Raw genomic sequence first — 25318 nt, 5'->3', positions numbered from 1 at the left:
GTAGGGACACTAGGGATACAGTACAGGTGCTCATTGGAGAATGAGTTCACTGATTGATCCGCTTACGGAATGCTGGATGGTTGATGATGCCTTATTGTCAGACAGCGATTCCGTAGTCCTAGTGGTGTATCTGGTCCTTAGACTTGAGACACCAAGGATGTCCTGTATGAGTGCTCCACTCTTTGATACCAGACTTATAGGTTTGGCTGTTCCCAGATCTAGTACAGCTGGTCATTGGGAGTGGTAGTCGACCTTACGAGGGCTATTGAGTGTCAATAGAGGATCATCCACTCTCGGCGTCATGAGAGGAATATCCTATGTGTTCTTGCTCAGACAAATCCCTGGCCAGGGTCATTCGGGTTGAGAGAGAAAGAGTTCTCCGGGAGAATCCGATTAGAGCGAGACTCAAGTAGAAACCGTATGGGTCTGACAGCACCATGCTCGATATACGGTCTCTGGGATATTAGATGGATGAGGGACTATAGGTACATGGTAACTGAGGACAGACAGGTCCAATGGATTGGATTCCCCTGTATCGTCTGGGGACTACGGCGTAGTGGCCTAGTACTTCCGTAGTCGATGAGTCGAGTGAATTATTACAGAGATAATAATTCACTTAGTTATAAGGAGTTCTGACAGGTATGACTCACGGCCAGCTCGATATTGGGCCTAGAGGGTCACACACATATGGTAGGCATTGCGATGAGTAGAGGTTCGGATATGAGATATCCGACGGAGCCCTTGTCTTATTGGATGCAGATCCAATACCCACTAGGGAAAGGACCCATTAGGGTTTTGACACGGGATCTCTATAAATAGGAGGGATTCACAGCCTCATAGGCTAGAGTCTTTGCTTGCCTTTCCTATTCTCCTCTCCCTCTCCACCTCAGAGTAGGCCTGGAGTTTTGAGGAGCGTCGTCGCAACCCTGCTGTGTGGATCACCGCTAGAGAGGAGGACGCTTGACCTCCTTCACCCTCTCCTGAGGATCTGCAAGGAAACAGGGATATACGATCTCCCTAGGTAACACAATCTCTATACGCAGTTTTGTGTTTTGCGGATTTTGCGCACCAATCTTCGCACGACGACGAACATCTTTTTGGGAATCGGGGATTTTTGTTTTCTTGTTCTTCCGCTGCGCATATGATGTCGCCCCCCATGATTTCCCTACACAACCGCCCAAGCCAGGAGGTAGCACCGCTTGGGCTAAGTCTCTCATGGAGACTGGGCGGTGCAACCGCCCCAGCCAGGAGGTGCAACCGCCTGGGCTTAGACTCCAAGCGAGACTGGGCGGTGCAACCTCTCCTGACAGGAGGTAGCACCGCCTGAGCTCGGTCTTCGAGCTCTGGCAGGCGGTGCAACCACCCCAGTCAGGAGGTGCAACCGCTTGAGCTCGGTCTTCGAGCTCTGGCAGAGAGGTGCAACCGCCCCTAACAGAGGTGGCACCGCCCAGAGGCTCAGTCTTCGAGCTCTGCCAGGCGGTGCAATCGCCCCAGTTAGGAGGTGCAACCGCCTGATCCCGGAATTTTGAGAATTGACAGTTTTGAGCTCCAAATTTGAACTGGGTCGGGGCCTATAAATACCCCACCCATTCAGCACTGAGAGGTAGCAACTAACACTCGAAATCTTGACATCTTTCTGTGATTCTTAGAGCTCAAAATTGTTGTAAAGGCCAAAAGTTCTCCTCCCTCTGTTCTTTAAAGTTTTGAGTTGTAAAGAGAGGAGAGAAAATTTCTGTAAGGGTTGTCTCCTAAGCCCGTCAAAAGGAGTGAAATTGTAAAAGGGTGGTTGGCCTTCGCCTATTGAAGAAAGGCCTCTAGTTGACGTCGGTGACCTCGTCGGTGGAGGAAGCCAAAAGTGGAGTAGGACAAGATTGACCGAACCACTCTAAATCTCGGTTTGCATTTACTTTGAGCATATTATCTTTACTGCAAACCTCCTCTGAAGCTTACTACCTTCTGCGCTTTTACGATCGGGTTTCAAGCCTTTTTCTTTCCGAATCAGCGTTTAGACGTAAATCTGCCTTTTTCGTACGATCATCATATTTCATATTGCGTTTATGTTTTGAGTTTTACCATAACTACAAACTGCCTTCATACTCTTGCTTAAACTACATCTTGCCTAATCAAGTGATTTACGAATCAGCATATAGACATAAATCAGTTTCTTCGTACGAACGTCGGATTTCAGTTTACGCCTATATTCTGGTTTTCATCATAGCTGCAAACTGCCTAGATTAACTTTAATATCATCTTGCTTAAAATTGGATTTTACATAGAAATCGTTTTTATCATTCGAACGCTGTTTTGTTTTAATCGCAGAAAGTTTACCGCTGCACTAATTCACCCCCCCTCTTAGTGCTCTCGATCCTAACAGTACCGCCTAGGACAGTGTTAGTATTGACTGACACTAGGCAGTGGTACCGCCCGGCGTAGGCGGTAGTACCGCCCGTGCTCGAGGAACCCGGGATGGGAAAGTTTTAGGCTCCAAGTTTGAATCAACTTGAAGCCTATAAATATGCCTCTCATCCCTAGTTAAAAGACACAAGCACTGAGAGCCTAAAAGTAAAGAAATGATACTACAATCTCTTGAGAATCCTCCTCTTTGAGTCTAAGTGTTAGAATAGTTTAAGAGGAGTGTGAGTGCTTGTAAGGGTTGTCTCCTAAACTCGTGAAAAGGAGAAGAGGTATGTAAGAAGGAGGTTGATCTTCGCCTATAAAGGACGATCATTAGTAGATGCTGGTGGCCTCGACGGAAGAGGAATCGGCGGAGTGAATGTAGGTCACGACGACCGAACCACTATAAAATTGGCGTGCTCTCTGGTTTGCATTTACTTATTGCTATTTACCTTATTGCAAACCTCCATACGTGCTTTACTTCCTCATTACTTTTGTTGCACACCTTTACGAATACGCTTTCAAGTTAAGCACTTCCGAGTTCGGTTTTTATCGTACAAAAGATTTTTTGAAATCGACATTTTTATCCGCTGCACTAATTTACCCCCCCCTCTTAGTGTCGACCTCTTGATCGTAACATGTATCATCTTCTCCATCAACCCTACCGCATACTCCACTGAGTAGCAAAGGTACAACATCGCGTACTACTTGTTTCGTTCCTTGGTCATGCACTCTTGCATGACCAAAAGTCCTTCACTTACAGCTATCATGATGAGAAGATCGTTGACACCAGTCTTATGAAGTTCCTTGGCCTCTGCCCTTCAGTCTTGTCTCAGTACTTAGAGTTTAACTTTGTATACTCCACCTCCTCGGCCCCTTTCACGACCAAGCACTCTCCCTCTATGAGAGCAAGGGATCGATGACTTCACGGAAGTCCTACCTCTGCGGTACCATGGTGCTGCCATGCCCATGGCCCTACTATCCGTCACCTCACATCTACATCTCTTTCTTCACGATCGAAAGATCTGCCTCTGTGGCACTCCTCCGAGTCCACCACTATTCTAACCAATGCTTGTTTTTTGGGTAGCTAAGTCCATCTAGACTCGTCATCGCTTCCTCGCCCCTTTTGGCCTCCTGCTACAACACCTCTATATTCTCCCAATAGTTCCCCTTGGTCAATAAAAAGACAGACTGCAACTCCCATGTATAGCCTCTGCCATCATGTTGTAGGATTCGCACCGATTTTATTTTCCTTAGCTTCCTTGGTAGCAACGTTTGCTTACTCGGCCTTGTCCTCTGATTTACCGGGCTCTCTTAAACGAATGTAAACTCTAGAGTAGTCCAACTCTCCAATCGCTCCGATCATACCTCTGCATGATCAAGTCCCTCCAATGAGACTCATTGGTACTTGCATTCAAACTTTTCCCTCGGTAGTACACAGCCCTCATATGCTAATGACCTAGACTCTCATCCGGTGTAAAATTCGATGCACGCACGGAAGACCCGCCTTTGTGGTACCATGATCTTCACTCATTCAATCCATAGCCTTTCTTGCCATCGTGTTGTTCGCCGAAGGAGCTCCTAGTAGCTCTCGATCATACATCCATATGATATAGTCCCTCACGGGACAAGATTCGTGTGTATTATATTGTTAGGAACTATTCTACCATGATCTGCTGCACCATGTCGCCTTCTGGTGACATCTCCATTGCATTCTAATACTTGTGGGATGAACTCAGATTGTGATCCCTCCATGTGTGGCCTCTGCCAACACATTACGAGGCCTCTTCCACCTTCGATTGTGTTTACTCCTTTGGCAATCGACCTTTGTCCACCCGCTCTCGGGTCACACCTAGATGAAGAACCACTCTAGGATAATCTGTCACATAGTAGCTCTCGAAGTCCATCGACTTTGTTGAAATTATTATACCATTGTCTGGATCCTCGGCCTCTGCCTTTACCAGCACAATCTACGCTGCACACCGCTTCCTTCATGACAACTTGAATGGCAACACTATGGCATATTCTTCAAGAGTACTCGCCTCCGCGTCCTCATGTCTCGTGCCAAGGCCTTCTGAACCCAACTTTGCCTCCACAAGTTGAGTCGCCTTAGTTCCTCCATCAAATGCATCTCCGAGATAAGGTGTATGTGCCCAGAAGCTCCTTTCGTCTTTGGCACCATGTAAGATGAGTCCGCTCCATCAGAATAAAGGACTCATGGAACGATATGATCTCACTCTTGCTTCTGCAAGAGTTCATGTCCTTGACCTCTATACAAGGAAAGCTCTATGCCTCTACTCCATGTTCTATCTTCTATGTCAGCTTCCTTCATGCGATTTGGGTACTTCCCCAAGTTTCACCAAAGTTGCTCCGCTCTTCATTTTGCATTGAGTTGATGGTGACCCTCGCGCCCACCATTCCATGGGCCAACCCTCGATTGAGTCCGATCTCTATATCAACTCTAAGTGTGCCTTCATTTGTGCTACCTTGGGTCGCTCCCCCACTTGATCTCATAATGCATTCCCCTAATGCATTATCTTAAGTGAGATCATATGATAACTTCTCGTCGCTCGCTCGGTCCGTTGAGCCTTTGTGAAGTTATTTTTGAGGTATTCCTCCTCAACATGTACGGTCCGTTGTACATTGGTCTCCCTTTGGAGAGCCGGGACTTATCCCGCATAGATATTTGTCCCATTGGAGCAACTTTTCTCTTCGCTTCCTTCTCTTTGAAAGTTTCGAAGACCATCATCCCCTTAGACTACTCCACCTTACTGAACAAACTATGTATTATTCTGCCTCCTGCAAACACACTTGCTAGATTACGATTCCACATCAATATAGTCCTCACTACACCACTCAAGGCATAGCAACATGCTGAACTCACTGCACACTTCAGCCTCCCACAGACGTATTCTTCTCATGCCGAATATAAAGTTTTAATGCTCCATGACACTGAGTTTCGGTCACCTTGGGATGGCCATGAATATTCTATCGTCTGCATACAAGTCCTTGCATGAGTACCAAATTATTCGAGTTATCAATTCCTCTCACCTCTATGAGCTTTGCATAACTCTTTTAGTTGCTGAGCAACCCATTCCACCTTGCATGGTCTCATCCTTTACGAAGCACCTCGCTTACCTTGAGCACTATCATATATGGTTGTCAACGTCAAGCTGTAGCTCAAACTCAGCTATCTCAACCTTTGTACGCTATATTCTTCCAAGCTTCCTTGTCCGCGTGGTGTCTCTTGTGCGAAGAGTTAGCTATTCCTCTAAATGTTAATCTAAGATGCCCGCTCCTCTGAGTGACTATTTTTTCCCTACATCTCCATGCATGTTTTCCCCCAAACAGTCACTTATGATGGCTGCCCTCAACGCAGCCCACTAGGTCCCCCACTTTTGCATGCCTAGTGTTTCTATGAGTGCTTGTCCCGCTCTGATACTATCTATCACGGACTTAGTTGGTTTAGCCTAAGTCGTGCGGCACCATTATGTGTTTGTCCGCAAAGGTCAACCTCTCCGAAACCTCCTAAGGTCCCTTACGACCTGCAAAAGAGAAAAAAGGTTAGAGAAAGCGCTTCATTCGGGATCCACAAACAATCATTTCATAAAATACTTCATAGCCAATACAAATTATAAACATACTTTATAAGTTCTAAATGATCACACAATAAAAAATCTAAAATGATCTACTATAGACCGAAAGAAAATATGGTTGCTAAGCCTACTACCAACCCTTTACATGTTGTGTAAAGTATGAACAAATCAAAAGACACGGATATACATAAGCATTTCGTCGAACATCCCAATTATAATTTTATCCTCTATCGATACTTCCTAGAGTTTGCTTCCTCTAATACTTCCTATAACGATAATAGACAAGATCACACAATTGATAAATAATAGACTATGTACTAGTGACTTTTTATCCTCTATCGATACTTCCTAGAGTTTGCTTCTTCCGTAGTCAAGATTTGGATGGGCAGGATCACACAATTCCGTAACTAGAAATGTTTGATCTCTTCCTGGCCACCAATTTCAATTCCACTCTCACTAGGATACTGGTAAATGGCTTGATGATGGAATATGCACTCGTGACAGATTTAGAAGGTCAGGAATGAGTTATGATTCCATGGAGTGAGACACTCCAACATGCATCTTTCTTAAAATCGTTGTGTATGCTGCTCGCTGTAAACCATATCTTTATATGAGGGATCAAGTTGTAACAAAATCTCCGTTAATGTAGTTTGGACTAGTTTCGAGCAAGATTAGTTTAAACTAATTACAGAAATCAAAAGCAGGGAGAGGATGCTTCGCAGAATGTGTTTTCCTCGAATAGAGGTAGCTACTACAATAAAATGATTGCAATCAAGGAAGGACTCACTAATGTCAAACAGGTTGGAATCCAATACATCAAAAGCTAAGTCCGTCGTGGAGTATGCTCAATCTTGCTCGACACTATATTTCTATTAGATCCTTCGAGCTATCCCATGTCTTGTGTCGTGAAGAAAATTCTTGTGTCAATTGATTGACGAATTTTGATATCATGAATGATCATGTCCTTGGCGGGATTACTGGCCTAAATCTCTTAATAACCTGATATCCAAGGCACAGACTATATATATATATATATATATATATATATATATATAACGAGAAAGGTGAGGAGATGAGACCACCAAAGGTCTCTAAGTCTCTGCAAGATTAGGTTCTAACTCATGGATCCATAAACGGTGTTGCTTTTCTGGATCCGCCCCGTTAGCCCTCAGCCATTCGGATCCGAATCCAAATCATACCCATCGTCCGAATCTGCTGCCGAGACAGTGTGAATCAGAGGCCCCCCATTGCGAACCGTTAGTTTTGGGATCTACGGTTCCGATGGATTTTCTGCTCCGCGATCGGACGAGCGGCTAAATGCGACGGTGTGTCTTGTGTTTCCCACCTGCGAGAGCTGACTCCCATATATGGACGAACCTCCGGCCCATGTCTTGCTTGGGCTCCTTCCTCTTTTCCTCATCCACCTAACCTGAGAAACCCTAAGTCTCGGAGATCTTTGCGAGGTCGTCGCCATGGCCTCGAGAATGCAGGAGCACGATGGTGCGAGCCCTGCGTGAGTTTCCTCCTCGATCAATCTTGTGCTGTTTTTCTTCTTGTTCTCTTCTTTAATGCTTTCTTTTCTCTGGCAGAAAGATTTTTATCGGAGGGCTTCCGAAGGATACGACGCTCGGTGAGTTCTTTTTCGTTGCGATCTGTCAAGAAACCCGATTGATCGTTCTCGCAAAACCGCACTCTAGGGTTCAGTATATGTTGATTGGTTCTCTCACTATTTATTTCATTGTTCTGTTCTTTAGAACCTTTTCCTCAGGGATCTAACTTGATATGGTTAAAGCTCAGAGTTTTTATTCCGCATACTGTGCCATGCTGTCACGTAATGACGATTTTACTTCGTCACAGATTTAACTAGCAGTTTATACTATCTTCTTATTGCGTAAATCATGGCTTCATTATCAGGTTTGAAAGAATATATCTTTGTTCTGCTTATGGCTAATATCCATTTTTTTTATTTATTTCTACTTCTTTGGTTATAACTTTGACCTGGTTGCTGATTGCTTGTGTACTAGTATATCAAGATTTTGGTGATTCACGAAGCTATAATTCATTACCATATCTGTTAGTGCTAGTTCTTTACGGCTTTTATGATTGATGTTGGCATATTGACTTCTTTTTGTCTCGCATGTCTTTTGCATTTTGCCAAAGGTTCCGTTTGTATAAGTGTCATGGCTAGGGAGATTTTTTTTAAAAATTTTTTTGTTAATTTATGATAATATTTTATTGTTTTGTTCGTGTGATGGTATGACAGAAACATTTGTGAAGCACTTTGAAAAGTATGGAGAGATAGTGGATTCAGTGATAATGAAAGATCGATATACAAACAAGCCCAGGGGTTTTGGGTTCATCACCTACAAAGATGCTTCTGTTGTCGACCAAGTCATTGAGGACACACATATTCTCAATGGGAAAACTGTATGTTCTATCTCAGTGATTTTTAGTCTATTAGATGTCAAAAGAACTGAATTTATTTAATTTACTTTTTTGGATCAGTAGTTTGTTTTGGGAAGTTCTATATTTGTATTAAATGCCCAACTGCGCTTTGGGTAGTTATCTTATGTAGGTTGTAAGGCTTATGTGATATGCTTTTGGTTTTGCATGTTTGACCTCCATTTTTTAGTGACATTTGTACAAATATGTAGCTGTCCTATTTTGCTTTGGTACTTTATGCTCCTCATGTGATTGTTAAATTTTGTTGACATTTCTTTCTTTTTTTTATTTTCTGATTTTGTAAAACATTGTGCAATTGGTTTTAGGGATGGGATGTGATTGCTTTTTTATTAAGACTTTCTCTACCTCATTCTGCCACCTCTGCCTCTCCCGGACCCAGGTTAACAAAAACAATACCATCCCTGGCCATCCAAAAATTGAAAGTATTGGCTTTTCCCTGCACCACACCTATTTAAATTGCCCATAGTAATAAATGTGTTATGATTGGCATATGCTGTTGTTGTATCTACCATATAGTAAGGAGTACTTTTATCAAACTTCTGAAGCTGGTTTTTTGGAGATCAGGATGGGATGGAAGAGACTCAGGACTGACCCTGTCGTGGTCTCAATTGTGTTTGAAAATTATACCCTTGATCTCACCCTTTTCCCTGGTTAAAGTTGGTCAAACCTACGGTGACCATGTGGATCAGGCTGGTGCATCATCCCCTAATTGTTTCTGTCACTACTTAGAACTGTTTTATTTAAGTGAGACCAATATTTATTTTTTTGTATTTAAATTATTGTATATACAGATTTTTTGATGTGCCATTATCTTTATAACCATCTCTTGGTATCATCCTTTATGCTTAGTTCATATGTCTGTTACATTTTTTTTTGCCTTATTATAACTTCCATACTAATACGTCAAATCATATTGTCTCATATCCTGAACTTTGCAGGTGGAAATTAAAAGAACTATTCCGAAAGGTGCTGCTCCTTTGAAAGATTTCAAGACGAGAAAGATATTTGTTGGTGGTATACCAACAACATTAACAGAAGGTAACACATCCTTGTCATTGTATATGCGAGTCATTTGACTATACATGTTAACAGAAACAGGGTTTGATCTTTCACTTTAAACATAGCAGATGAATTCAAGAACTTCTTTTCTGAGTTTGGGAGAGTAGAAGATCATGAAATCATACGTGACCATACAACCAACAGGTCTCGTGGATTTGGTTTTATAGTCTTTGAGAAGGAAAAAGATGTAGATGACTTGTTAGCCAAAAGGGGAAACATGATTGATTTAGCTGGTTCTAAGGTGAGTCTAGTTCTATGTTTGGTAGGAAGACTAAAGTTGCATTAGCAGAGGCATCCTTATGTTCTTCATGCTTGTTCATCTAATTGAATAACAATTTGGTTGAACCTTGAGATGATAAAATTATCAGATATGATAGTTTAGTCTTGTCTGTTTTCTATCTCATGAAATTGCATATATATTCATCTGTATTGCATTTTTAGTTGGTTTTTTGGGCATGGTAAAGGTTGATGTTGCTGTGATATTGTAGGTGGAAATCAAGAAGGCTGAACCAAAGAAATCTGGCAATGCACCACCACCTGCTTTTGGTGGTGAACCCCGACCTCGTCACTTTGGTGATAGTTTTGGTGGATTTGGTGGCAATTATGGTGGCTTTGGTGGTGGTGGTGGTGCTGGTTATGGGCCTTCATCCTACAGGACACCAGGAGGTTATGGTCCTAGACCTGGAGCCTATGGTGGTTATAGCAGCGTTGCTGGTGAATTTGGTGGTTATGCTGGTGGGTTAGGGGACTATCGTGGAGAATCTTCGCTTGGTTACACCAGTCGTTTTGGTTCATATGGTGGAGGGTTTGGAGGCTATGGACGTGAAACGGGTGGCTACAGTGGTTCTAGCTATGGAAGCGGGTATGATTCTCCGGGTGGTTATGGTGCAGGTGGACTCTATGGCAGTAGAGGAGGCTATGGTGGTGGTGCTGGTCGATACCACCCTTATGGAAGATAGGAAAAGGTTTTTACCATGTCATCAGATTCAGCTAGTACCGCCACCTCTGATTGTGTATTGTTTCTAATTGTTTAGGCAAAATTGACACTCCAGCACCACTGGGATTGAGCCTTCAAGGCTTTTGAGTTCACGTTAGGTGGTTGTGTAGGTTTCTGTCAGGAATCTGTAACATCAAACATTTGGAACATCAACACTCTCTTTGCTGTTCTTTTAACTTTCATATATGTTTTCCGTATCATCCACATAAATAATCCTCACATGTTGGTCCATATCATCGTCATAAATTTTATGAAGATGCCAAGATGCCAACTAGCTTACTGAGCACATTTTATTCCTCGGGAGTAATAATAAAGAGAGCATGAGCTGAATATGTTATCCTTGTTTATTGTGCCGTAACGGTGTTGTTTTGTTGCTCGTTAAGGGAGCCCACCATCTAGTCCAAATCAACTTTCAATTACCACCAGAATTCGCACTCCATTTCCGACCCTCAAACGGAATGTGGTCCCTTGAGACCTAACATATGCACATCAAATGTTCGCTACAAGTATCGCCGCTCTCCGCTCCCTCCGAGCGCGAGGGTCGTCATTGACATCCCATCTGTTCCTCTCTTCCTTCTCCAGCAGCGATGACGACGGCCAACGGGACGAAGTCGCCCTCGACGTCCCAGCCCCTGTTGCCTCAGGCTGCACAATCCCTCGTTGATTCCGTCGATGCGTTCCTCTTCGATTGCGACGGTCTCCTTCTTCCTTCTCTCCTCTCTCTCTCTCTCCCCTTCGTCTGATTTCTCCCCACTCGATTCTTGTCCTTCAACGTTTTTGACCCTTGTCCTTTTCCGTTTTGTCTTTTTCAGGGGTCATCTGGAAGGGCGACAAGCTCATCGAAGGTGTTCCGCACGCCTTGCAAGCCCTCCGATCATTGGTAATTGTATACCTCCCCTGTCCCTCCGATCATTGACTAATTGATGTTGTGAAGATTATGTTTCATCCAGAAAGTTTGTTCCTTCTTGCTTTTTTCTTTAATCACTAGTTGATCGCAATCAAGATTCCGAACTAACAACGTCTCGGTTTGTCGGCAGGGGAAGAAGCTGGTCTTTGTGACGAATAACTCCACGAAATCTCGGAAGCAATACGAGAGGAAGTTCACATCTCTCGGGCTTGATGTCAGCGAGGTTCGTGTTTTCCTTTGAGATCTTTCGAAATTCGTGCGGCATTTGTTCCCGATTCATTTATCCATATGCAGGAAGAAATTTTTTCATCATCGTTTGCTGCTGCCATGTTTCTGAAACTGAGAAACTTCCCTAGGGAGAAAAAGGTAACATCTTTATTGCCTGTTTGGTTGTCCATTTGGGTATCTGGAGAATCAGTGATTAATGTGTTCTTAACTTTTCCATCGTGCGATAATTCATCATAATATCTTGATTAAATTGCACTGGCATTTTGTCAGGTCTATGTTATAGGCGAAGAAGGCATACTAGAAGAACTCAAGCAGGCTGGATTTTCATGTTTAGGTGGTCCTGTAAGGCGTCATTGGCCTTTTTTATATATTTTTTCTTGCCTATCATTTGAATTTATCTTTGTCTATGACATTGATTATATACTAAAAAGTAGTGATATATGTACATCAAATCCCACAATTTTTTTTGTTGAACACTTGCATACTGGCTATCTCAACCACCAAAAAATAAAAACAGGATAATTACTTTGATGTTTCATTACATTCCCTTAATTAATTTGAAATTTTACTATATATGTGATGTCATTGATGACCTAACAAGGTGATTAGTAGACATCTTTCTGTTTCAATGATTCTACTTCCTTTTCTTTTCTAGGATAAGTATCGCACATGCCTTTCAGTGGTAGTTGTCAGTATGTTGGATTAGCATGTTTCCAAAAATCTGTATTTTCTTTAATTAGTCAATCAACTGTCTGCAGGAGGATGGCAAGAAGAAAGTAGAGCTGAAGACAAACTTCTGGTTTGAACATGATAAGAGTGTAACCAAAATGCCCATCTTATTTGCTGAATTTCCCATTGTTTTGCAGAACAAATATATGCTTAACTAGAACATTTAAATAATTCATTTAGAATAACATATAATATGCGTAGTAAAATTAAAATTTCTTGTTTCAGGTTGGAGCAGTTGTTGTTGGGCTTGATCAATATATTAACTATTATAAGCTCCAGTAAGACATTCTATCCTACATTTTATATCTTAATTTCTATTAAATCAACTTTTTGTCTGTCATTGGTGATTAACATACAAATTGAGATGCTCTTTAGCTTTCTTGATAACATTTGGTGACAATTAAAGGAACCTGTCTCTATTGTATCTTTTGTCCTTGATGCCATCTTGTTCTTTACCGATTGTTTAATGATTGTTCTCCCTCTCTTCTCAGTGTTTCAATGTGATCAGGATATGGATTCAGCCTAATTAACTATCACTGTTTATTATAATAACTTTTGATATTCATTCCTAACTGTTAACCTTTCCTAGTAAAAGGTTATGCATAAGCCTTTTGAGCTTCATTGCAGTTCCAGATACTGGATATTGGAGTCAGTAAAATGTTAGGAGCCAAATGATAAGTGAGATTCAAGTTAGTCGTTTAAAATCATGCTTTTGAGTATTCTCTTGGCTGCAAGCATCAGAAGGTCACTATTCTCAGTCTGATTCATGAGCTTAAATGATCATAGTGATTTATTATCATTTATTGAATATTAAAAACTTTAATGGTGCTTTTTTGTTTCTGGTTTTGCTATTGTGATCTTGTTGTTTTTTTCACTATTCCAAAGATAATTTTAAAGAAAGATGACTATCTGGCAGGTATGCAACTCTTTGTATCTGTGAGAACCCTGGATGCCTTTTTATTGCCACCAACCGTGATGCTGTTGGTCATATGACAGACTTGCAAGAATGGCCAGGTTCATCCTTAGCAAAGGAGACTCCTTTGCCAATATTCCTACTTATGGTTGTCCTTTCCATGATATTTATTCTATAGATGTGCAGGTGCAGGATGCATGGTTGCAGCAGTATGTGGATCAACACAGAAGGAACCTATTGTAGTTGGAAAACCATCAACCTTCCTGATGGATTTCTTGTTAGAAAGGTAACTAATACTTTTCCATCTTTCAAGTATTGCGGTGCAATACAAATAAACCAGCATCGATTCTCTGTTTAAAGCTATTGTGTTAGCATATTCAGTGCATTAGGATGCATGTTGAACAGATGCATTTTGTGGCATATAGTAAATGTGGGAGTAGGAGAATAAACAAACCACAGAGATAGTTGCATGACTCGCATTTATCGTATGAGCTACGTTATAACCAAACTTTCTAAGATATGCCACCATCTTACTATCTCTCTGTATCACATTGCATGGCAGGTTCCAAATTGATACGACGCGTATGTGCATGGTAGGTGATAGACTGGATACTGATATACTCTTTGGCAAAAATGCGGGCTGTAAGACTCTTCTTGTTCTCTCAGGTCCAATCATCTATTCTGTATAACCTTTTCATTTGTTTTTCTGTTAATGCTTAGCTTTACTATGTCCTCTAATGTATGGTTGAACAATCTGTTGACCGGCTGATTCTTGTGGAGAAAACCATTTCAGGTGTGACTAGCATGTTAGATCTTCAGGATCCTTCAAATGAAATCCATCCAGATTATTATGCAAGTAGCGTCTCTGACATTGTTGATCTATCCAATTCTCTCACTAAGGGACAGTGAGATTCCAGAAATGTAACCTGTAAGATGCATTTCTTACACATTTTAATCTATTTATGGAGAATGCCATGCAGACATCTTCATAGTTATTCTGCCCAGAGAAAAGTGAGAATAAGAGGAACAGAGGAGGGTTGGAATCCTTCTTGGACCTTTTTGACTTGGGACATTTTGCATATTTGCAGAAACAATATGCTACATTCTGAAATCAAGAAAATGGTATTAGAGACTAAGTATTGGAAACTATATGAACTTATGATTTGGGCACTCCTTTCTTTGTTTTGTCATCTTAGAAGAACTTGGCTTGAAAGCCCGTTCTTGGCTTTACATTGCAGTATGGATGTTGTGCAACGAAGCTATAGATGTATGCTTTTGTTCTTGTCGTTGCTCGATATCAGTGATTGCCTTTGAGTGGGTTGATCAGCCTGACTAGGTGCTGCTCGATTTGCACCTGATCGAGGTGCCTCCGACGCCCGACATAGTGCCAAGCTTGACGCACCTTTCTTGCACTCATATAATGTCAGGAGAAATGAGAAAGTGTTTGACCTTGAAAGTGGTACACATGTTTATGGCCATGTACATGAGAGAAAGGTGCCTGACTTGGATGGCAATGACTATCAGTGATGAATGGTAATTTGCGTTTTGTATGTCTAAACAAGCGCAATTTTGTTTACTTGTGAGACATGGAAAGATTCTATTCAGACCACTCTGCTAAGATTCCATTCTGCTCTATTGTCATTCTTCTAGTTACAACCTTATCATATTGTGATCATTGGTCTTATGATAATATACAAGATCTACTTATAAAAAATGAAAGATTCAAAATCTCATTCGATATATAATATTGTTATAGTAAATGTGATGTGATTGACATGTTAGTATCATATATAGTCGATGTGTCATCTTTTTACTTGCTAGTATCATGCACTACTTGCAGTGATTTTATCTTCATGTGGATGTACCATCGATGACTTATGTCGAAGCATAGATTTCAATAAAGAACATGACTAGTTGACAAATGATTAGTATCTATTTTTAGTAGTTACAACCAATAGACCCAACCACCTTGAACAAATTGTGTAATGGCCCCCTAGGTTTCGCTATAAACGGTATTGGCCAAGTACGCTCAAGCACTAAAAAAAAAAAAACCTTGCTAGACTAGTCCAACTTGACTGACTACTTTGGCTCATCTGATACCATCATTGACTTGAGCATCGAAGGGGTGTTGTCGAGATCGTCCATTGACTTAATTTTGTAGGGTTAGGAGACTAGCTTGGTGTGTTTTCCCATATACCAACTCAAAAAGAAACTAGGTTAGATCTGGCTTCCAACTCAAGCAACCCAAAATTGACTTCAACAATTTGTCGTTAAAAGGAGGGCTGATTGTTATATCTCATGGGAATCCTAAGTATTTGAATCCCTCGTAGTTTTGTGCCTTGACCTTGATCACTCTAAATGCTCCTGATTCGAATCTCCCATTCTTAGTAATCCCAAAATAAGGCTCGGTTGGAGCCCTAGCCCAACAAAATCCACTTCTTGACCCTAACCTATTTCACTGGTTTTTTTAAGAATCGACCTTCACCCAATCACCTCGTGGAAACTTTTCATGCTCTACTTCAGCAAATGTAGGTTCTAATAGGGATAGTCTAAATTGTCACTCTATATAAACCCCACCCACATTTGTCTCTCCTATTGTTGCTCCTGCTCCACCACTTACACTCATCCCAAGCCAAGTAGCCAAGTCATTCTCGGCCTAGACCCAAGCACAACCAAATTCACCTCCTCCGGCAATAGCTCCAAATCAAGTTTCATTACTAGTATTAAAATTTGTGAATGTATTTATCGATCAGTCGATTGACATTCTAGCCAAAGTCAAAAGGCATGCATAGGATAGATTAACAATTGATAGAAATTCATAGAGAAATAAAATAAGGAAAGCAGCATACAACATGTCTAGATACAATCACCTTTCACAAAAAAATATAAACAAGGATTCAATTCCTTGAGGATTTAGGCTTCTTATGTTGGACGTACACGAAGGGAAGATTGACTACTTTCACTTCATAGATGACTCTTTTTGGGACTATAGACTTTCTTATATATTGAATATTTTCAACTATCTTAGGGGTGGCAATGTGCGAATGGTTCACTATGTTGCCCTCAGAGTCAATCTCATCATTTGGACAATTGGCCATAGACTTTTAAACTCAATTTCATTAGCTACAAGCTCCTGAAGAAACCCACCACTTCTCTCTTAGCTATCCGATGGGAAGAAAAGATATTTTTAGAGAGTTACACAAGGAGGTTTAATAATGAAGTTCGACAAGTCCTGACCTCTTCCATCCTCAATGCGTTTATCGATGATCTCCAAACCTCAAGGTTTTTCTATAGTGTCATCACTTAGCCTCAGGCAACTTTTCTAGAATTATTGCAAGAAGCCAATCGCCTTATCTTTGCTGAGTTGGTTATTGTTGGCAAAAAGAGAGGTAAATTTAAGAAAATAATAGAAGAAAAAATCACATGCCCGAGTTCCTTGGAGAGATCGTAGAATAACAAACTAAGAGGAGATAGATCTCATTCTCAATGAGAGTTCTCACTCCTCAACATTTCTTATCTTGAGATGTTCATGTAGATTTGGAAGGAGAGACTCCTAATGGTGCCTTTGCTGAGAGCCTCACTGACAAGAAAAAATATAACCAAATACTATTACTTTCACTGGGATCACAGGCATGATATCGAAAGTTATTATGCCTTAAAGGAGCAAATCGAGGATTTGGTTCAAAAAGGACACCTCAATAAATTCCTTCGTTGGCTTTGAGAATCATCAAAACCTTGAGGTCCAATTGAGTAGCAAGTGGACCAATAGTTGGGGGTAACAGTTCATCAGCTCGAAAGATATATGTGAGAGAACCCCAATTAAAAGGTTTCATCCAAACGAAGATCAGTCGATTGTGTTCAAAGAAGAAGAGACTGAGAACATAGATCCAAAGCATATTGATGCATTAGTGGTATGCCTTAAAATCACAAATTCATGGGTCAAAAGGAATCTGATTGATAAAGGAAGCTCAATTGATATATTATATTATGATGGCTTTCAAAGAATTAGTTTGTCGATCAAGGATCTCAAGCCCATCTCCTCTATTCTTACCAGCTTCACAAGAGAGTCAGTTACCTTAATAGAAATTATCAATATCTATATGACCTTCGGTGTTGATGATTGCATTAAGATAATAAAAATCAAGTTTCTAGTAGTCGACATTTCTTTTGCTTATAATGTTATCATTTGGTGACCTATTCTCAACCGGAGATGGGCAGTGGTGTCAACATATTATATGACAAGTTTTCATCCGGTATAAGAATAGGAGAGATGATCTCATTGAATCCAAATAGTACTACCTAACATCGGTCACCCTTCCAAAGAAAGAAAAGTTATCGGTTCAGTAGATAGACCCATGATATCTCTTACCATTGATCCTACATCCTATGGTAAGGGAACCCTTGAAAGATTTTTTTTTTTAATTCAAAGTGATCAAATTATATAGTAAAAGTGGGGTTGGCCTTGACCTAGGAGAGAAAGAAGGAACTCATTAACTTCTTAAGGCTAAACTCGAAAGCCGCATGATCAACTAGTGATATACCTAGAATAGACTTTAGCATGACTCAACATTGACTCAACATAAACATGGAGCATAAAGTGGTCTGTCAAAAGCCTAAAGATTCACTCCCACCTACTAAGAGGTGGAGGAAGTTAGAAAACTCTTCCAAATTGGTTCTATTTATAAAGTTCACTACTTGAAGTGGCTCATCAACATAGTCCTCGTCAAAAAAAGTAATGGGAAATGAAGAATGTGTGTTGACTACATCGATCTCAACAAGTCTCATTTGAAAGATAGTTTTTCCCTTTATCGAATTGACCAGTTTGTCGATTCTACCTCTACACATGAGCTACTAACTTTCATAGATATTTTCTCTACATACAACCAGATTAAATTGACACTAGAAAAGAAGAACACAACTTTTATCATTAAGTATGGCCTATACTACTATACGGTCATGCCATTTTGGATTCCTAAATGCAGGGGCAACATATCATAGGATAGTTAACAAAACATTTTAGCATCAAGTGGGGAGTAATATAGATGTTTATATAGATAACATGTTGGTAAAAGAGTTGCATTGCCAGCACACACTTAGTTGACCTCGGAGAAACATTTTCCTCTATTAAAAATTTCCAAATGCAATTGAATCCGTCCAAGTGTGCATTTGGTATAAATTCAAGAGAGATTTTGCTCTTCATGATATACCAATGGAGAATAGATGCAAATCCAAAGAAAGTGCGAGCCATTATTAACATGAAGCCTTTGAGTTTGTTAAAGAAGTTCAACAATTAGCAAGCCAAATTGTCATGTTTAACTATTCTTATTCGGATAGGGGATCAATGTTTATCATTCTTTAAGATCCTAGAATATTTGAAGGATTCCAATAGATCAAGTGGTGTTAGGAAGTATTTGATACACTCAAGAGATATATGACAATGCCTTCATAATTTTCTAAACCTTGCTCAGGGGATAATTTATATTTAAACTTATCGACAACCCCAATGGCAGTGAGTGATAAGACCCTAAAGTCTTATCGTAAAAAGAAGAAGAGAAGGGGATGATCACTTCGAGGGGATCGGCCTCCTTGATCGCTTCGAGGGGATCGGTCTCCTAGGGTTTGTCGAAAGATAAAATAGTATTTGTCATAGATTATCGAAAAGAAGCAGTTACATCTCTATTTATAGAGTTCCGACTTTAGCTAAACTAAACAGACTTAATAAATATGCAGAAAATAAAAGAAAAGCATATAAAATAAAAGGAAAAATAAAAGGATCCTAACAATCCCGCCTCCTTCAATTCAGCCTTGTCCTCAAGGCCTCGCAGCATCAAATTCTGGAAACTTCTCCTTTAGCATGTTGTAGGACTCCCAAGTGGCATCTTCCTTTGGTAAGTTGGCCCATTGCACCAGCACTTCAGTTACAGGATGTCTGAGGTACATTACAACTCGTCGATCAAGTATGACTTGTGGTTGAGCTTGAACTTCCCCAGTGGTAGAAGTGTCTGGCAAGTGGCACTGCACTATTGCATCGTCACCCAATTTCCTTTTAAGGCATGCAACATGAAAGACTGGATGTAGTTTAGAGCTATCAGGCAAATCCAAGCGGTAGGCCACTGGTCCAATGCGTTCTAATACCTTATAAGGCCCAAAAAACCGAGGAGATAGCTTCATGCAAGATCGGACCTTTATGGAAGTTTGCTTGTAGGGTTGAAGATGAAGGAAAACCCAATCACCTATAGTAAATTCTCGTTCACTTCGGTGTTTATCAGCTTGTTGTTTCATTCTTGCTTGTGCGGCTGTGAGGTTATCCTTTAAAAGCTGAATAATCTTATTTCTATCCATCAATTCCTTGTCCACTTGATCAACTTTAGAAGAACCAGGTTCATACTTTGTAATTGTAGGTGGGGGTTGGCCATAAACTGCTTCAAATGGAGTCATTTTAATAGAAGAATGGTAAGAGGTATTATACCACCACTCTGCCCAGGGAAGCCATTTGACCCATTCCTTCGGTTTGTCGCTAGTAAAACATCGGAGGTAATTTTCTAGGCACCTATTTACCACTTCAGTTTGCCCATTTGTTTGTGGATGATAAGCAGTGCTCATATTCAGCTGAGTACCTTGTAAACGAAAAAGTTCTATCCAGAAGGAGCTAGTAAAAATCTTGTCTCTGTCACTAACAATGGAACGGGGACTCCCATGCAATTTAGCTATGTTTTTCACAAAAGTACGAGCAACACTTGTAACAGTATAAGGATGTCGTAAAGCATAGAAATGAGCATACTTTGTAAGTCTATCCACGACTACAAGTATAGTACTCTTTCCTTGAGATGATGGGAGACTATCAATGAAATCCATAGATATGTCGGTCCAAGTAGCATCAGGAATAGGTTGGGGCTGTAGTAAGCCTGGGGTGGCTACTGTCTCACTTTTGTGACGTTGGCAAACATCACATTCAGTAACAAATTTCTTGATAAAATTTTTCATACCTTTCTAGTAAAAAAGTTGTCGAACTCGCTTATAAGTGCAGAGAAATCTCGAGTGACCAGCAATTGGTGATGAATGGAACTCCTTCAGAATTATTGCTTGGCAAGAAGAATGTGAGGCAACCACTATTCGGCCTTTATAGCGCAAGTCCACCGAATCCAAACTATAATTTGAGACAGAACCTGGGGCTTCTTCTAATTTTTTAATGATGTTTTGGATCTCAGGATTATTTGACCATTCCTTTCTGATAACTTCCAAAGTCTCGAAAATAGGAATAGAAATAGCTACTTGTTCTGGAAGGCATGAGAGGGCATCGACTACTAAATTCTCACTCCCCTTTTTATAAATGATCTCATAATCGAATTCCAATAGCTTTGTGACCCATTTCTGTTGCTCTGGAGAAGAAATCTTTTGCTCTAGAAAATATTTGAGGCTTTTGTGATCAATGCGTATTTGAAATCGTCGACCAATTAGGTAGGGTCTCCACTTTGTGACTGCATGTATTATAGCTAGCATCTCCTTGTCATAAATAGATAAACTCAAATGGGAAGGGGAAAGAGCCTTACTAGCATAAGCGATAGGCCGACCTTCCTGCATTAATACAGCCCCTATTCCAGCTCTAGAAGCATCAGATTCAATCACAAACATCTTGTTAAAATCGGGTAAAGCCAGCACGGGTGTAGTAGACATTGCAGTTTTCAAGAATTGAAATGCCTGAGTTGCCTCTTCTGACCATCTGAATGCATTTTTCTTTAGAAGTGACGTCAAGGGGGTACTAATTTTGCCATAATTCTTCACAAACTTTCGATAATAGCCGGTTAATCCCAAGAACCCCCTTAAAGCTTTGATTGACTTTGGAATTGGCCAGTCTGTCATCACTTGGATTTTTGAAGGATCAACCGCAACACCCTTTTGAGATATGATATGACCGAGGTACTCAACCTCAGGTTGCCCAAAACTGCACTTGGATTTCTTGACAAAAAGACTATGCTCACGAAGAATATTAAAGACAATTCGTAAATATAATAAATGACTTTCTAAGGAATGACTGTATATTAAAATATCATCAAAGAAAACCAAAATAAACTTATGGAGATGAGCCCGAAATATATCATTCATTAAACTCTGGAAGGTAGAGGGCGCATTGGTTAACCCAAAAGGCATTACTAGAAACTCATAATGGCCATTATGTGTCCTGAAGGCAGTTTTCTGAACATCCCCTTCATGTACTCTGATTTGATGATAGCCCGATCGTAGGTCCAATTTAGTGAAGACCTGAGCTCCTCCTAATTCGTCCAATAGTTCATCCACTACTGGAATAGGATATTTATCTTTCACTGTAATGTTGTTAAGTGCTCGATAGTCAACACACATCCGCCATGAGCCATCCTTCTTTCTGACTAGTAAGACTGGGGAAGAATATGGGCTAACACTAGCTCGTATAACTCCTGTTTTGAGCATCTCTGTGACAATCCTCTCTATCTCTGCCTTTTGGAAATGTGGATATCTTTACGGTCGGACATTAGTTGGTGCCTTCTCGGGTAAATAGTGGAATCCGATGATCATGACATCTAAGAGGTGGAAGTCCGTGTGGCTTTGCAAATATATCCGCAAACTTTGTTAGCAATGATTCAATATTTCCAGCCGGAATGTTCACTGTCATTTCCTTTCCAATGTTATGCAATTGCACCAAAAATTCGGTGTGTGTCTTCCGAAGGACCCGCTCCATCCGATGGCTCGTGATAGTTGTAACCTTACCCCCACGTCTTCCTTTGAGAGTCACCTGTCTTCCATTAATAAAGAACTTCATAATCAGTTTAGAAAAATTTCAGGAGACATCACCTAGGGTTGATAGCCATTCAATTCCGAGCACCACTTCATAGTCTTCCAAGGGTAATAAAAAGAAATCCACAAATAATTCTTGACCTTGCAAAATTAGTTTTATCTTTGAGCACTTGCTGTCACAGGTTAAAATCCGTCCATCGGCGACCTTGACTTCAAATTTGTCACAACATTCAATGTGGTAAGCTAATCGGGCTGTAATTTTCCTATCCATAAAATTATTAGTGCTACCCGTATCAATCAAAACAGTGACAGACTAGTGTTTAAGAGTTCCCCTAATTTTCATAATTTGTGGATTAGAGTAGCCAGCCAATGCATGCACTGTATGTGTGACGGCTTCAACATCATCATTAATTTCCACTTCTTCATGATCGGAATATGATACTTCTACTTCCGGTTCCTCCTCGATCGGTTCAATCATCAAAAGTCTTCCTTGTTTGCATTAATGCTCCTTACTCCACTTTTCATCGCAATGCCAACACAAACCCTTCGCTAACCTTTCTTTGAGTTCTTCTCGGGTTAGTATGCTAGTGTTATAGTTTCGACTTGGAGTAGATGAGGTAGGTTGCCTACTAATCACCTGTTTATTGGCACCTCTGTTTCGACAATATTCCACACTGATTTTTTCTTCATGTAGGCGTGCAAATGAAATCGCAGCCATCATAGTGTGAGGTTGACGAGCCTTAACCCCACATCGGATCTCGGGAATAAGCCCTTCAATAAATGTACCCAGAAATTATCGTTCTGACCAATCTCTAGCTTGGTTGGACAATCTTTCAAATCTACTCTGATATTCCAACACTGTAGAAGTCTGACGAATTTTGGCGAGTTGGCCATCAACATTCTCATATTCGGATGGGCCAAAGCGAACAAGAAGTCCTCTTTTAAACTGCTCCCACGAAGGAATTCCATGGCAAGTCTCGTACCAATCATACCACTGGATTGCATCTCCATTGAGCTGGATTGAGGTCACTTCTACCTTAGATTCTTCTGGAGTTCTGTGAAAACGAAAAAAAATTTTCGCCCTAGAGATCCAACTGGTCGGATCCCCATCTTCCCATCGTGAAAATTCTACCCTGATACGTGGGTAGTGTGTGTCAGCATCCTGGGGCCCTTTTCCTATATCTCTCGATCTGTTTAGCGTAGAACTTGAGCTTCCATCTTGTTGAAACCCGCTAAAGTGCTCTAACAAGCTCTTTTTGAAATCATGAAGAGTTTCTTATAGCCGATTTTCAATTCTGGTTTCCAACGCTTCCATTTGTGCCTTCACTGAGTTATCGGTAGCCATTGCGTACGATTGCAAGTCGGTAATCCCCAGTTCTTGTTTCTGATGTCTAGTCAAGGGCATCTGCACAGTAGCCAGGCAGTAGCAGCGACAGTGGTGACAGTCGGCAGCAACAAGAGAACCCACGCGACTGTGGCACGGCTGAAACAAGGGCAGAGCAAGTGTGCTCTGTTTCAGTTAGATGCAGAGCAAGGTGTGGTGCGGCTGAAACAAGGGTAGAGCAAGTGTGCTCTATTTCGGTTAGATGCACAGCAAGGTGAAGTGGCGGCAGCTGGGAGACGAGCGGTGGTCGTCACACGGTGGCCCACAGCGGTGATGGGTCGGCTGGGTGGCAACGACACTCGAGGGAAAGAGGAGTGCTGGAGGAGGCGCGATTGGAAACAAGGGCAGCAGCGGTGAGTTTGTTGAATCTCGGATTTTGATGATGAAGTCAATTGTCATTTGTTATCTAATCTATATGTTGAGATAAGTGTGCAGGATTAACTACGATGAAAGTAAGACATGCAGCAGGAGTTGCGCCGGAGTCAAGACAATGATCACGTTGGGAGTTCGAGAGTTCGACGGAAGTTCGGACAGTCGTCGGAGGTTCTGCGGGAACAAATCCGAGAAGTCCATGAGCTTGCCAAAGAAGCTCGTCAGAACTCACCAAGTGGATCGTCGCAAGTCCAGGAGTTTGCCGGAAGTCCGCAGGAGCATCACCGAGGGTTCATTGGATGATCGACGGAAGTTCGCCGGAAGCTCGCTGGAAGAAGTGATTGATGCACCGGAGCAAGTTGTAGTAAATGTCTTAGGGAATATCGAAGTTAGCACAATGATTAAGTTGGAAATGGGAGGTGATCCCATTAACTTAATCTTGGGGCAATTGGGCTCCTAAAAAACCCAAATTGGGCCGAATGGATCAACCCATTCGGACCCTGATTTTTGCCAAGCGGTTGAACCGCCCAAGGCAGGAGGTTGCACCGCCTGGGCTCAGTCTCCGAGCGAGACTAGGAGGTGCAACCGCTCCAGCCAGGCGGTGGCACCGCCTGGGCTCAGTCTCCGAGCGAGACTGGGCGGTGCAACCTCCCCTGACAGGAGGTGGCACCGCCTGGGCTTGGTCTCCGAGCACTGGTTGAGCGGTGCCACCACCTCAGTCAGGAGGTTGCACCACCTGAGCTCGGTCTTCGAGCTCTGGTAGGAGGTGCAACCGCCCCTGACAAGAGGTCGCACCGCCCAGAGGCTCAGTCTTCGAGCTTTGCCAGGCGGTGCAACCGCTCCAGTCAGGAGGTGCAACCGCCTGATCTCGAAATTCTGGGAATTGACAGTTTTGAGCTCCAAATTTGAATTGGGTTGGGGCCTATAAATACCCCACCCATTCAGCACTGAAAGGGCAATGAACTAACACCGAAATCCTGATCTTGTTCTGTGATTTTTAGAGCTCAAAATTGTTGTAAAGGCCAAAAGTTCTTCTCCCTCTTTTCTTCCAAGTTCTGAGCTGTAAAGAGTGGAGAGAAAATTCTGTAAGGGTTGTCTCCTAAGCCCGTCAAAAGGAATGAAACTGTAAAAGGATGATTGGCCTTCACCTATTGAAGGAAGGCCTCTAGTTGACGTCGGTGACCTCGTCGGTGGAGGAAGCCAAAAGTGGAGTAGGTCAAGATTGACCGAACCACTCTAAATCTCGGTTTGCATTTACTTTGAGCATATTATCTTTACTGCAAACCTCCTCTAAAGCTTACTTCTTTTTGCGCATATACGATCGGGTTTCAAGCTTTGCACTTTTCGAATCAGCGTTTAGACGTAAATTTATTTTTTCGTACGATCATCATATTTCAGTTTGCGTTTATGTTTTGATTTCTATCATAACTGCAAACTACCTTTATATCCTTGTTTAAACTGCATCTCGCCTAATCAAGTGAATTACGAATCAGCATTTAGACGTTTA

At 41.5% G+C, this 25318-nt stretch overlaps 2 protein-coding genes across 3 annotated transcripts; both read left to right on the top strand.

Moving 5' to 3' along the window:
• The first annotated feature begins 7351 nt into the window (after positions 1–7351).
• Positions 7352–10691, top strand: LOC135617324 (uncharacterized). The gene is made up of 6 exons (XM_065117408.1): positions 7352–7503; positions 7580–7620; positions 8254–8417; positions 9392–9491; positions 9581–9753; positions 10001–10691. The coding sequence occupies exons 1-6, from the start codon at positions 7463–7465 to the stop codon at positions 10469–10471; spliced, it is 990 nt and encodes a 329-aa protein (XP_064973480.1). The 5' UTR covers positions 7352–7462; the 3' UTR covers positions 10472–10691.
• A 291-nt stretch (positions 10692–10982) lies between these two features.
• Positions 10983–14568, top strand: LOC135617325 (phosphoglycolate phosphatase 2-like). 2 transcript variants are annotated; one of them, XM_065117410.1, is made up of 11 exons: positions 10983–11205; positions 11322–11389; positions 11547–11639; positions 11711–11782; positions 11915–11986; positions 12403–12462; positions 12599–12651; positions 13290–13387; positions 13479–13572; positions 13849–13952; positions 14080–14568. In XM_065117410.1, the coding sequence occupies exons 1-11, from the start codon at positions 11097–11099 to the stop codon at positions 14193–14195; spliced, it is 939 nt and encodes a 312-aa protein (XP_064973482.1). In that variant the 5' UTR covers positions 10983–11096; the 3' UTR covers positions 14196–14568. The 2 variants fall into 2 exon arrangements, with proteins under 2 accessions (XP_064973482.1, XP_064973481.1); XM_065117409.1 differs by having other exon boundaries at positions 10986–11205; positions 13473–13572.
• The last annotated feature ends 10750 nt before the right edge of the window (positions 14569–25318 follow it).

Source organism: Musa acuminata, chromosome BXJ2-7 (assembly GCF_036884655.1).
Source record: "Musa acuminata AAA Group cultivar baxijiao chromosome BXJ2-7, Cavendish_Baxijiao_AAA, whole genome shotgun sequence".
Classification (NCBI taxonomy): domain Eukaryota; kingdom Viridiplantae; phylum Streptophyta; class Magnoliopsida; order Zingiberales; family Musaceae; genus Musa; species Musa acuminata.
This window is presented reverse-complemented; position numbering and strand designations above follow the sequence as displayed.

Excerpts from the sequence above, each read along its gene's own strand:
- LOC135617325 (XM_065117409.1), top strand. The coding sequence starts at position 11,097 with ATGACGACGGCCAACGGGACGAAGTCGCCCTCGACGTCCCAGCCCCTG. Across the intron at positions 11,390-11,546 it reads TGCAAGCCCTCCGATCATTG|GGGAAGAAGCTGGTCTTTGT; the intron begins GTAATTGTATAC and ends GTTTGTCGGCAG. Across the intron at positions 11,640-11,710 it reads TCGGGCTTGATGTCAGCGAG|GAAGAAATTTTTTCATCATC; the intron begins GTTCGTGTTTTC and ends ATCCATATGCAG.
- LOC135617324 (XM_065117408.1), top strand. The coding sequence starts at position 7,463 with ATGGCCTCGAGAATGCAGGAGCACGATGGTGCGAGCCCTGC. Across the intron at positions 7,504-7,579 it reads CACGATGGTGCGAGCCCTGC|AAAGATTTTTATCGGAGGGC; the intron begins GTGAGTTTCCTC and ends TTTCTCTGGCAG. Across the intron at positions 7,621-8,253 it reads TCCGAAGGATACGACGCTCG|AAACATTTGTGAAGCACTTT; the intron begins GTGAGTTCTTTT and ends ATGGTATGACAG.